The following is a 13,067-nucleotide window of genomic DNA, read 5'->3' as shown; positions in this document are numbered from 1 at the left end:
GCGTGTGGTTCGTTTATTTGACAGCATGTAGATTGGGGTAATTACATTCATGGCATTCGTAGTGTGAATCACAATCTGATTGTATGGGTGGTTACCTACCAGGTAGCGCTTATGGTTGGCCAGCAAGTCAGCTAATATCAGCCACGTTGCCTTCAGTTGTGAGAAGCAGATCATAGAATGGTTGAAAATAGTTTACTGTCAAATAATGCAAAGAGTACGCGACACGTGTTTCGCCCTAATTCTTGGCTCATCAGGCATAAGGCAAGTGTAATTGAATAGCGGCGCGTCATTGAATAGCAGCACTGCAAGTTTAGTTTCTTTTCAATAAAGTCAGGCATTAGGCAACTGTCATTGAATAGCAGCGCTGCAAGTTTAGTTTCTTTTCAATAAAGTCAGGCGTTAGGCAAGTGTCATTGAATAGCGGCGGCGCTGCAAGTTTAGTTTCTTTTCAATAAAGTCAGGCGCGCTTTGCAGCGGCGAAGTTCTGCTTTTAAATTTTTATTAAAAAGAAAAGAAAACCTTTTTAAACTGAGGGAAAATATACCAATAACAATTTGTTAAGGATCTGTTTTTTTGTGAAGCTGCCTTTACACAGCCTGTCCGCTGTTTTATAAACGAACGCCATATAAGGCCGTCCATTCTCCTTCAGTCAGTTCACGTGATTACGTGTGAGGCGTGATGATGCGATACGCAACCCCGCCTCCCACGGCCAGCGAGCTGCCGTCCATTACTGTATATGGACAAAAAAGAGGTTCCAGTTATGACCGTTACGCTTTGAATTTTGAAATGAAACCTGCCTAACTTTTGTAAGTAAGCTGTAAGGAATGAGCCTGCCAAATTTCAGCCTTCCACCTACACGGGAAGTTGGAGAATTAGTGATGAGTGAGTGAGTCAGTCAGTGAGTGAGTCAGTGAGGGCTTTGCCTTTTATTAGTATAGATATATATATATATATATATATATATATATATATATATATATATATATATATATATGTATGTATATACTGTGTATATATATATATATATATATATATATATATATATATATGTGTGTGTGTGTATGTGTGTATGTGTATATAGATATATAGACAGCACCAAAACATCACTGCTCTAGAGGAGATCTGCATGGAGGAATGGGCCAAAATACCAGCAACAGTGTGTGAAAACCTTGTGAAGACTTACAGACATCTGTCATTGCCAACAAAGGGTATATAACAAAGAATTGAGATGAACTTTTGTTATTAACCAGATACTTATTTTCCACCATAATTTGCAAATAAATTCTTTAAAAATCAGACAATGTGATTTTCTGGATTTTTTTTCTCATTTTGTCTCTTATACAGGCCTCTCTCATCTTTTTAAGTGGGGGAACTTGCACAATTGGTGGCTGACTAAATACTTTTTTGCCCCACTGTATGTATATATATATATATATATATATGGTTTTGGCAGCCAAGAGCTTTTTTTCCAACCTAGAAGACGTCTCTTAAGATCCGTTTAATCGCCTCTTTGATTGCATGTCTTCCAAGGTAGTTTCAATCCCCATTTCCTGCACCGAGTCATCTCCCCTTTTTTGAGTGACTGTGTTAGTGGCCGTACTTTGTACAGGTCTATGAACGCACTGAATAATTGTAACTGGTGTCGCCCGTCGGCTACTTTCGACAGGGAATGGAAGCAATTGTCGAGTAACAAAAATTATTTGTAACTGATTTTGCATTGAAGAAATAGTAAAAACTTGATCACTTGGGTCAATACCTAAAGAAATACACACAGCAAATGCAACTGAGAATACACCAGGGGCCTCATGTATAACGCCGTGCGTAGAACTCACACTATAACATGGCGTAAGCACAAAAGCGGGATTGTGCGTACCATCCATCCATCCATTGTCTCCCGCTTATCCGAGGTCGGGTCGCGGGGGCAGCAGCTTGAGCAGAGATGCCCAGACTTCCCTCTCCCCGGCCACTTCTTCTAGCTCTTCCGGGAGAATCCCAAGGCGTTCCCAGGCCAGTCGAGAGACATAGTCCCTCCAGCGTGTCCTGGGTCTTCCCCGGGGCCTCCTCCCGGTTGGACGTGCCCAGAACACCTCACCAGGGAGGCGTCCAGGAGGCATCCTGATCAGATGCCCGAGCCACCTCATCTGACTCCTCTCGATGCGGAGGAGCAGCGGCTCTACTCTGAGCCCCTCCCGGATGACTGAGCTTCTCACCCTATCTTTAAGGGAAAGCCCAGACACCCTGCGGAGGAAACTCATTTCAGCCGCTTGTATTCGCGATCTCGTTCTTTCGGTCACTACCCATAGCTCATGACCATAGGTGAGGGTAGGAACATAGATCGACTGGTAAATTGAGAGCTTCGCCTTGCGGCTCAGCTCCTTTTTCACCACGACAGACCGATGCAATGCCCGCATTACTGCGGATGCCGCACCGATCTGCCTGTCGATCTCACGCTCCATTCTTCCCTCACTCGTCAACAAGACCCCGAGATACTTGAACTCCTCCACTTGGGGCAGGATCTCGCTACCAACCCTGAGAGGGCACTCCACCCTTTTCCAGCTGAGGACCATGGTATCGGATTTGGAGGTGCTGATTCTCATCCCAGCCGCTTCACACTCGGCTGCGAACCGATCCAGAGAGAGCTGAAGATCACGGCCTGATGAAGCAAACAGGACAACATCATCTGCAAAAAGCAGTGACCCAATCCTGAGCCCACCAAACCGGACCCCCTCAACACCCTGGCTGCGCCTAGAAATTCTGTCCATAAAAGTTATGAACAGAATCGGTGACAAAGGGCAGCCCTGGCGGAGTCCAACTCTCACTGGAAACGGGTTCGACTTACTGCCGGCAATGCGGACCAAGCTCTGGCACCGATTGTACAGGGACTGAACAGCCCTTATCAGGGGGGCCGGTACCCCATACTCTCGGAGTACCCCCCACAGGATTCCCCGAGGGACACGGTCGAATGCCTTTTCTAAGTCCACAAAACACATGTAGACTGGTTGGACAAACTCCCATGCACCCTCCAGGACCCTGCTAAGGGTATAGAGCTGGTCCACTGTTCCGCGACCAGGACGAAAACCACACTGTTCCTCCTGAATCCGAGGCTCGACTATCCGACGGACCCTCCTCTCCAGGACCCCTGAATAGACTTTTCCAGGGAGGCTGAGGAGTGTGATCCCTCTGTAGTTGGAACACACCCTCCGATCCCCCTTCTTAAAGAGGGGGACCACCACCCCGGTCTGCCAATCCAGAGGCACTGTCCCTGATGTCCATGCGATGTTGCAGAGGCGTGTCAGCCAAGACAGTCCTACAACATCCAGAGCCTTGAGGAACTCCGGGCGTATCTCATCCACCCCCGGGGCCCTGCCACCAAGGAGTTTTTTGACCACCTCGGTGACCTCAGTCCCAGAGATGGGGGAGCCCACCTCTGAGTCCCCAGGCTCTGCTTCCTCATTGGAAGGCATGTTAAAGGGATTGAGGAGGTCTTCGAAGTATTCCCCCCACCGACCCACAACGTCCCGAGTCGAGGTCAGCAGCGCACCATCCCCACCATATACAGTGTTGACACTGCACTGCTTCCCCTTCCTGAGACGCCGGATGGTGGACCAGAATCTCCTCGAAGACGTCCGAAAGTCATTCTCCATGGCCTCCCCAAACTCCTCCCACGCCCGAGTTTTTGCCTCAGCAACCACCAAAGCCGCATTCCGCTTGGCCTGCCGGTACCTATCAGCTGCCTCCGGGGTCCCACAGGACAAAAGGGTCCTGTAGGACTCCTTCTTCAGCTTGACGGCATCCTTCACCGCCGGTGTCCACCAGCGGGTTCGGGGATTGCCGCCACGACAGGCACCGACCACCTTACGGCCACAGCTCCGGTCAGCTGCCTCAACAATAGAGGCACGGAACATGGCCCATTCGGACTCAATGTCCCCCACCTCCCTCGGGATGTGGTCGAAGTTCTGCCGGAGGTGGGAGTTGAAGCTACTTCTGACAGGGGGCAACGTGGGTCCCCCTTCCCATGGGCTCACCACCTATGGGAGGGGCCAAGGAGGTCGGGTGCAGTGTGAGTTGGGTGGTGGCCGAAGGCGGGGACCTTGGCGGTCCAATCCTCGGCTACAGAAACTGGCTCTTGGGACGTGGAATGTCACCTCTCTGAAGGGGAAGGAGCCTGAGCTAGTGCGCGAAGTTGAGAGGTTCCGGCTAGATATAGTCGGACTCACCTCGACGCACAGCTTGGACTCTGGAACCAATCTCCTTGAGAGGGTCTGGACTCTCTACCACTCTGGAGTTGCCCCCGGTGAGAGGCGCCGAGCAGGTGTGGGTATACTTATTGCCCCCCAACTTGGAACCTGTACATTGGGGTTTACCCCGGTGGACGAGAGGGTAGCCTCCCTTCGCCTTTGGGTGGGGGGACGGGTCCTAACTGTTGTTTGTGCGTATGCACCGAACAGCAGTTCGGAGTACCCACCCTTTTTGGAGTCCCTGGAGGGGGTGCTAGAGGGCATACCTTCTGGGGACTCCCTCGTTCTGCTGGGAGACTTCAATGCTCACGTGGGCAATGACAGTGAGACCTGGAAGGGCGTGATTGGGAGGAATGGCCCCCCTGATCTGAACCCGAGTGGTGTTTTGTTATTGGACTTCTGTGCTCGTCACGGATTGTCCATAACGAACACCATGTTCAAGCATAGGGGTGTTCATATGTGCACTTGGCACCAGGACACCCTAGGCCTCAGTTCGATGATCGACTTTGTGGTCGTGTCGTCGGACTTGCGGCCACATGTCTTGGACACTCGGGTGAAGAGAGGGGCGGAGCTGTCAACTGATCACCACCTGGTGGTAAGTTGGCTTCGATGGTGGGGGAGGATGCCGGTCAGGCGTGGTAGGCCCAAACGTGTTGTGAGGGTCTGCTGGGATTGTGCGTACGCACAGAAAAATCCAGATGCAGGAATCTGTGCGCACACATACTTTCACGTTCTTCCACTACATAAATCCGATCAGCGTGAAAAGTAACGCACGTGCACGCGCCTTCTGTCCCGCCCCAACTCCTCCCAGAATTATGCCTCTTTGAATATGCAAATCAATATAAATAGCCTTCTGTGAAAAGACAATGGGAAAAGCACAGGGGAAAATATAAGAAGTTCAGCGAATACCGAGTGGAGGCAAAGGGAAAACATACTATTTGTTGGTTTAAACAGTGGTATAAGCAACAAAAGAAAGTTGATCGAGCGACAGAATGTCGGGAAAACTCGAAAGATCAAATTCACAAAGTCGCAGAGTGCCTGAAATAAAAAAGAAATCACATATCAAAGTCGCAGTGAAAAGGCAAGTCGTAGCCCACCGTCTGAGTGTCATATGAAAGCTTATTAGGGTACAAACAAAAAACATAGGCACACAGTGGGAAAAAAGCACGGAATGTCAACTTTAATCTCTGAATTTCCACTTTAATCACGTAGTTTATTTTGCCATTAAAGTAGAACATCATAAACTTCATCTTAAAATCATTTATTTTACTAGTTTCTCAAGTAGCACGTTAAATGCTTTGTTCTGTGTTTGATCTTCTATGTGCTCTATGTGTGTGAATCATTACGTGCTTCCGTTCTTTCTCTTTCTCCGACAGGACACAGAATGCATTACATTCGAGATATTACAGCTCTCTGAATAATTAAAATACTGAGATGTATACGTGATATCATTTTCATGATGATAGAAATGAAAGCCTGTTATTAAACATGGGAACACGGTGGCGGAGTGATTGTTCATATCTCACGCAAGAGGCTTGCTGCACCATGTGCAACCTTCGATGAAATAATTTATTACAGAAGTACTGTCTCTTTCAAACGTACTAACCTCCAATTCCTGTCCATACTTTTCTTTCTCCATTCACCACACAATCAGCTCTGTAATAGACGTTAAGCCATTTGTAAGCTTAGAACGCCGATTCTTCAAAACTTTTAAGGAACATTGAAATATCTTCTTAGTACATGTTTAATTATTCGATTCGTCTATCCTTCCAGTGTCGTGTCAGCACCAGCAAGAATACAGCGCAAGGCAGGAGCTATCCTTGAACTAGCTAGCGCTGCGGCACCGTGTCCTCACATGTTTAATTATTAACAATACAGATTATTTAAATGAAGTTAAAGTTTTATCTGTATACTATAAGCAACATATTTTGCTGCATTTCATCTTAAAAATGATATTGTCATCATACGCACTTTATAAAGTAGCGCAGGTTGTGCAATATTATAACTGTAGTGTAAGTTTACAGTGAGCTGATTGTACTTATAAGTAAACAGTTCTACAAGGAGCACTTGATGGACTGATTGAGTGCGTTGATACCGTCTTTTTCCGAAAATAAGACACTGTCTTACTTTCTTTTTTGGTCCAAAATACGCAGTAGGGCTTATTTTCGGGGGAGGACAAAAATAAAAGTATATTTATATATTTTTATTTAATATTTATTTATTTTACACAGAATACAGAAATTAAAATTTATTCAATTACAGTCATGTCATCTTCTTCTGGAACATCGTCATAAATCAAATTCTGAATTCTGTTCTGATTTTCCTCCAAATCCATTTCCTGTTGAATCATTGGCCCGAATCTCTCATGTCTTGCAATATAGCTATCGTTAAATGAATACTTCTTGTCTAAGTAGCCTGTTCGTAGTGCATTGGAAACACAACTATCAGTTATTTTGTCCCATGAATTTTGTACCCAATTCACAACTTCCTGTAAGCCTGGTTTTACAAAATTACCTCGATGATTTCTCACCATTCTGTTTTCAATATATTCATTGATTTCCATCCGCAAATGATCCTTGAATGGCTTGTTTATTGCAATGTCAAGTGTCTGTACTCATTTTAACTGCAGTTAAAAATTATTCACTTTATAAAAAATAAAATGACGTATGAGGAAATAATCAGACTTACAAGACTGAAATGAACAAACGTTGTATCTGCACTGTCGCTCAATGTAGACTGCTGCCTTAACGAACAATTATTTATAGTGTGCGCCAACGACGCGTTCCGTCGCATTCCGCATATGCATGCCCCCCTCCACCCCCTCCCCACCTCATTCGACCATACTCTGAGATACGCGCGACGCAGTAAAACACAGCAGAGCAGAGCGGACACAATATTTATGTATTCATGCTGCCTTATGTTGTATTTTTAAGATAAATTCCAAGAATTAATTTGAAACGAACTGTAGAGGTAAACAATGAATTTCTCAGAATATTTTATTTCAAACATTTCTCTGAAATACGAGTATTAGGGAAGCTAAACATACTTAATACATCAACAGCATTTTTTAACGAATTCTTTTTTTCACATTATTTTAACTAGGGCTTATTTTCGGGGGAGGGCTTATATTACAAAAAGTTCCTAAAATCTCGATAGGGCTTATTTTCGGGGGATGTCTTATTTTCGGAAAAAGACGGTAGTTCTTGGGATGAAACTGTTTCTGAAACGCGAGGTCCGTACAGGAAAGGCTTTGACGCTTTTTGCCGTGGTTGAGGTAGTGTGTACTTGAAACTGTATACCGATAATTCTCTTTCCGATCATCTGCTGCTGTGATTCACACTCAGATACAGTGATATAAATACTCTGAGTGGTGCAGTGAGAGTAATATGGAAAAAGATGATCCGCAGTGGCAACCCTTAACGGGAGCAGCTGAAAGAAGAAGAAGATGCAGTGAGAGTAACAACGCTAAAGCAGTTATGGCATTTGGAATACTATGGCTATTCCCTGGCCCATTATATTGCTACAGGTTAATTACAATCAGATGCATTACACTAATAAACAATATGCAGTTAATTTCAGTGTATTTATAAAGCCGCGTCAGGAATGTGGAGCTAAGAAAGAAAGGATGAGCAATCAGGAACAGTAGTTTGACCATTCTGTGGACCATTATATTGTTACAGGTTAATTACAATCAGATGCATTAAATTTATGAACGATATGCGGTTAATTTCAGTGTATTTATAAAGCCGCGTCAGGAATGTGGAGCTAAGAAAGAAAGGATGAGCACACAGGAACAGTAGTTTGACCATTCTGTGGACCATTATATTGTTACAGGTTAATTACAATCAGATGCATTAAATTTATGAACGATATGCGGTTAATTTCGACTCGAATTGCATGGATTTGGCTTAATATTTACAGATTTTATGGACTCCACTTTACTGGGAACATCTGAGTCTGTGGATCACGGGACGAGACCTACGAACATTTCTTTGTACCTGGCGATCTAGCACCTCGGGATGATTTGTCTCCGTGATTATATTCGCTATGCTGATCTGCTCCCGTTTCATTTTACAGTACTCTACGACCGGGAACTGATCTGATGTTCATACTAACCTGGCTTATGGCTCCGGGGCGATCACGCCTGAAATTACCAAGCGTTACTGTTTATGGCTGTGTATTGGAACATCCAAATCCTGCTTCCTCCTCCTGCTGCTTGCTATCGCCGCTCACCTACGCTACCACACCCGCCTGTCCTACCGGCTCCGTTGTGCTGTGCTGCTTCTACACTGCTATCAGGTAAGTATCACTCACTATTTTAGCGCTTTTGAGTACTGAGAAAAGCGCTATATAAATGTAATGAATCATTATTATTTATTATTAAACAATAAAGTACAAAAACAAAGTAGAAAGTAACACTAAACCGCAACACCGCTGGGAACACCGGCACACCGGCACACCACGTCTACCAAACACTAAGGAACACTAAAGGAAAAAATACTATTCAGTAAGTACCGCGTCTACTAAACAGAAAATCAGTAAAGGAGAAAGGACTAACCACGTCAGCTGTGGAGCTCAGCTCGGAGCGAAATGAAGTGAATGAAATGAGGTGAATGGGAGGGGAGATGATCACGTGACTCCAACACCCACCTTCACTCTACGTCCCTCCACAAACGCACAAACACAGCCACACGGATCCCAACTCTCCTTTGTATATATAGATGAAGGACCTTCAGGGAGATGTTAAAGATTTAAAGACCCCAATGACACAAGTCACAGCTACTTTGTGACAAAATCTAACTGATCTTTCTACTTCAAGTGCTCACATAAATCTAGGTGCTGGTGTCTGCCAGTCGATGGTGGGAGTCACGTAAAGGACCAGCCAGTCCTCATGTGATTTGTTTTACTGGGGACCCTAAAGATGGAGGGGATGTTTGAATTAGCAAAGGACATGTTTGATTGTCAGCCAAATCCTGATTCTAAATGTCAGCTCATATTGGTCATTTGATGTCACTGCTTGATGAGAAGCCACCTGAGTGGACATTCACAATGACAATACAAGATGTTTCAGTGTTTAGATATGAGAGGCTGCAGCCCCATTGTACTTAAAATGTTTTATCAACCACAAATAACAAGACCACCTTGAGTTAGTAGCGAGTTCTTTCTTTTACTTATTTTTGAAAGTATTTACTTTGTTGTCATAATTAGTCAGAATGACTAAGTGTAAGTGGGGCGTCACTGTGTTTGATTTGGCTTTACACGTCTGGGGGGCTCCACATTCCTGACTACACCCGCGGTGCACGTGAAGGACGCAGCTGCTGCCGTTGGACACCAATATGAGGCTGCTGGTGATTTGTGATTGATGAGTGATGAGGGGAAATAAAACAAACTCAGCAATCGGGGAGAGACGACCGGCCGGATGAAGATGGCTTGTTGTCCCTTTAGTTCTTAAAGGAGTTCATTAGTGCTAACCGTGTTATTCTTATTAATGTGGGACTCCCAGAATGCATAACAAGATGGCCGCATGTCAATTTAGTGTAGCAGACAGCTGGTTCATTTACAAACTCCATGAAAGCAGACTGAGGGGGGATTTTCAGCTCAGGAGGGGAACTGATTTGGGAGAAGCGGCTCAGGATTAGTGGACGGAGCGCTCAGGTTAGACGGCTGTGGTTTGTCTCGCCATTGGGAGCCACTTTAGCCAGCTGATGGCTGATGGGCTCTTAGATAGATAGATAGATAGATAGATAGATAGATAGATAGATAGATAGATAGATAGATAGATAGATAGATAGATAGATAGATAGATAGATAGATAGATAGATAGATAGATAGATAGATAGATAGATAGATAGATAGATAGATAGATAGATAGATAGATAGATAGATAAAGCTCTATCTATCTATCTATCTATCTATCTATCTATCTATCTATCTATCTATCTATCTATCTATCTATCTATCTATCTATCATATAGTGCCTTTCATATCTATCTATCTATCTATCTATCTATCTATCTATCTATCTATCTATCTATTTTTTTTCCAAATTATAATTTTGAATGAGTGCAACAATTGAATATTTATTCTTTCCTTTGGTGTTTTGCAATTTGTTGTTTTTGTTTTTTAATTTTTTTTTCCTGTGATTAACATTTTCTTTATTTTTTGAATGCAATGCGTCTATTACTACATTTGTTCTAATTAGTAATTGTGCCATCTCTGACCAGTGTCTGATCCCGTCACGTGACTGATGACGTCTACTGGGGTGCTAAGGAGTGTTTTTCTCGCTTATCACCTGTCACGGCACACACCACAGTTTATTTATCAATGAAGACCCCACAGGTTGTGTCCCTGTCACTTGTCACTGTTCTGTGGACACTGAGGTGTGTTTGATCTTTCATATTCTCCACGATGAACTAGAGTCTCATTATTACCTGTAAGCTTCTTTAGACAAAAGTGAACATTCTAAAGATTTGTAACTTACTTATTGTAATTAAAGTTATTCATTCCTGCAGCCATTAATGAAAATTGTTTTAAAAATAACACACTCCAAAAAATAAAAAACAAGCTTTCAATGCACAGACATATCTAACAATAACACAAAAATGACTTTTCTAGAACTTTCTAATCAGTTGTACTTTTCTCATTTCTCAAAAAAGAGGGTCTAATAGTGAATTTCTGTTCTGAAAGATTCATTAAAACAAGCCAAGTATAAATTATTATTTGATTTCTGTTGTTATTGAGCTGCTGCTGTGGATTTCAGGTGGCACTGTGACACACAGCAGTGTATGTTCTGACATGGACCCTTGTCTATTTGTAGGCCTGACGCCCCCTGCTGGACACACTAATGTCACCCCTCTGTGTCCACAGACAGTCAAACTAAACTCATGAAGGTTTTATTACTCACATGACACATCTGCAGCAGATGAGCCCCGGCGCCAGTCTCATGATGCACTCTGGGATGAGACGTGTGTATGTCAGGTTGAGCTCCTCAAGTTCTCCACAGCAGCTGATGACAGAGCCCAGCACAGCACAGTCCAGAGGAGATAAAGTCACGATGCTAAAGTCCATCTTTAAATCCTTCCCAATGGCGTCTCTGATTAATTTCTTATTCTGAGTCTCATAGAGCCACTGACACACTCGCAGAGCTTCACTTTTATCTCGTCCCTGTAGCGCCTGTTCAGCTTTCTGCTTCACCCACTCCAGTAACTTCTTTGCTGTCTTCCTCTCAAACTCCCCCAGGACTCCACCCAGTGTTTTAAACACAGAATATCTGGCCAGCCCTGCCAGGAATCGAGTGAGAATCTCAAACCGGCCATCTTTACATGACTCCAACTTCTCAAGCAGCTCCTCGATGCCCCCTGATGGATCGAGGTAGAAGGAGCAGGCGGCCATGAACTCCTGTATGGTGAGGTGGTAAAATGTGTACGTCGTGTGCTCCACAGTGCTTTCTCTCTGAAGGATTTCTTTGAGGAACCCTGAAAGGAATGGAGAGGACAGGACCGGCTGGAGACCAAAGGTGGACATCTCTTGATTTTCATAAAACACAAGAGTCCTGTTCACCACCCCATGATAAGCCATCTTTCCCAGTTTGACCAGAAAATCCCACTGGTCCTCAGCATCACGTTTGTGATTGGTGAGGATGTTGTGAAGGAACATCACAAAGAGCTCAGTGACAGTTTTGGGGGCAGCTCCTCGCTCTTCTTCAGGTGTCATGAAGTGGCTCTTCAGCACAGAGCAGATAATCCAGCAGTACGAGGGGTTGAAGCACATGGTGTACAGGATGTCGTTCTCCTCCACATACTGAAAAGCCTCAGAGCCCTGATCAGCATCACCAAAGAACTTCTTAAAGTACATCAGCCTTTGTTTAGGGAAGAACCCCAGGATCTCTGCAAATCGATCAACTCTCTCCAAGTCCAGGGTCTCCAGGGCTGTTGGTCTGGTTGTGATTAGGACTGTACAGCCCTTCAGTAATGTCCTTCTGACTAAACTGGTGACCAGGGTGTGTACAGGAAAGTAGTCATCTATGTTTGAGCAGAACCACTGCTGTGTAAAGTCCAGTTTGTGTTTGTACTCATCCAGGCCATCAAATATAAAGAGGAGAGATTTGGGTTTCTGCAGGATTTCCCTCAGTCTCGGGTCATTGAGATATTTATAGTGCCTTACAATCAGCCTGGTCAGAGGCATCTGTGGTTCTGTCTCTGTGTCTAGTAGGTTGAGCTCCCTGAACTTAAACAGGAACACAAAAGCAAACCTCTGGTACCAAGGGCCTCTGGCCCAGTCAAACATGATCTTCTGAACCATGGTGGTCTTCCCAATTCCAGCCACCCCACTGACCACTACAATGTGAGGGTCTGTCTCACTTCCTGGACTCCTCCTAAATAGCTGCTCAGTCCAGATTCTCTCACATTTCTCTTTTGTCTGCTCCTCTATTAGCTCTGCATGTTGTCTCCCCATCTTCTCAAGTTCATGGAGTCTCTCACTGTAGGTCCTTTTGAATTGTTTAAAGACCATCACCTCTGTGTATCGAGTCTCAAAGCCCACAGCTCTAGTGTGTGGATCTCCAGGTGAAGCCTGATCCTCCAGAGTTCTTGTAGATTCAGACACACCGCCTCTGTGTGTCTCATGGAGGTCTGAAAGTGATAAAGAGAACTTGTGAGAATAAAATTACTTTTAGTAGGCTGACTTAGACGTTTGGGAGATGCCAGCTGATCCAAAACCCTGCACTCAGGGTCACTAAACTTCAAGAGATGGCTAACCTGTGGTGCAGTAGGAGATTACAGATCTTGCCCAGGTGTCTTTTAAAGGGATAGCATGAACCTGAGAGGTGAC

The 13,067-nt window shown here is 44.5% G+C and overlaps 1 protein-coding gene and 1 long non-coding RNA gene across 46 annotated transcripts in view; one reads left to right on the top strand and one right to left on the bottom strand.

Moving 5' to 3' along the window:
* Window positions 1-13,067, bottom strand: part of LOC114644339 (NACHT, LRR and PYD domains-containing protein 3-like) — a 284,794-nt gene that overhangs the window by 109,929 nt on the left and 161,798 nt on the right. For 3 of the 45 annotated variants that reach the window (XM_051921997.1, XM_051921996.1, XM_051921995.1), the window contains one exon: window positions 11,143-12,868. The exons of the other annotated variants lie outside the window; for them this stretch is intronic. In XM_051921997.1, the coding sequence (XP_051777957.1) occupies window positions 11,143-12,868 (1,726 nt within the window). The remainder of the gene's footprint in view (window positions 1-11,142; window positions 12,869-13,067) is intronic. 45 annotated transcript variants of the gene reach the window in all.
* The window catches only part of LOC127526439 (uncharacterized), a 211,621-nt gene that overhangs the window by 89,093 nt on the left and 109,461 nt on the right, over window positions 1-13,067 (top strand). The gene's annotated exons all lie outside the window — the stretch shown is intronic.

The sequence above is a fragment of the Erpetoichthys calabaricus genome (genome assembly GCF_900747795.2).
Source record: "Erpetoichthys calabaricus chromosome 1 unlocalized genomic scaffold, fErpCal1.3 SUPER_1_unloc_7, whole genome shotgun sequence".
Taxonomy (NCBI): domain Eukaryota; kingdom Metazoa; phylum Chordata; class Cladistia; order Polypteriformes; family Polypteridae; genus Erpetoichthys; species Erpetoichthys calabaricus.
Note: the sequence above shows the minus strand (reverse complement) of the source record. Positions and strands in the feature narration are given on the sequence as shown.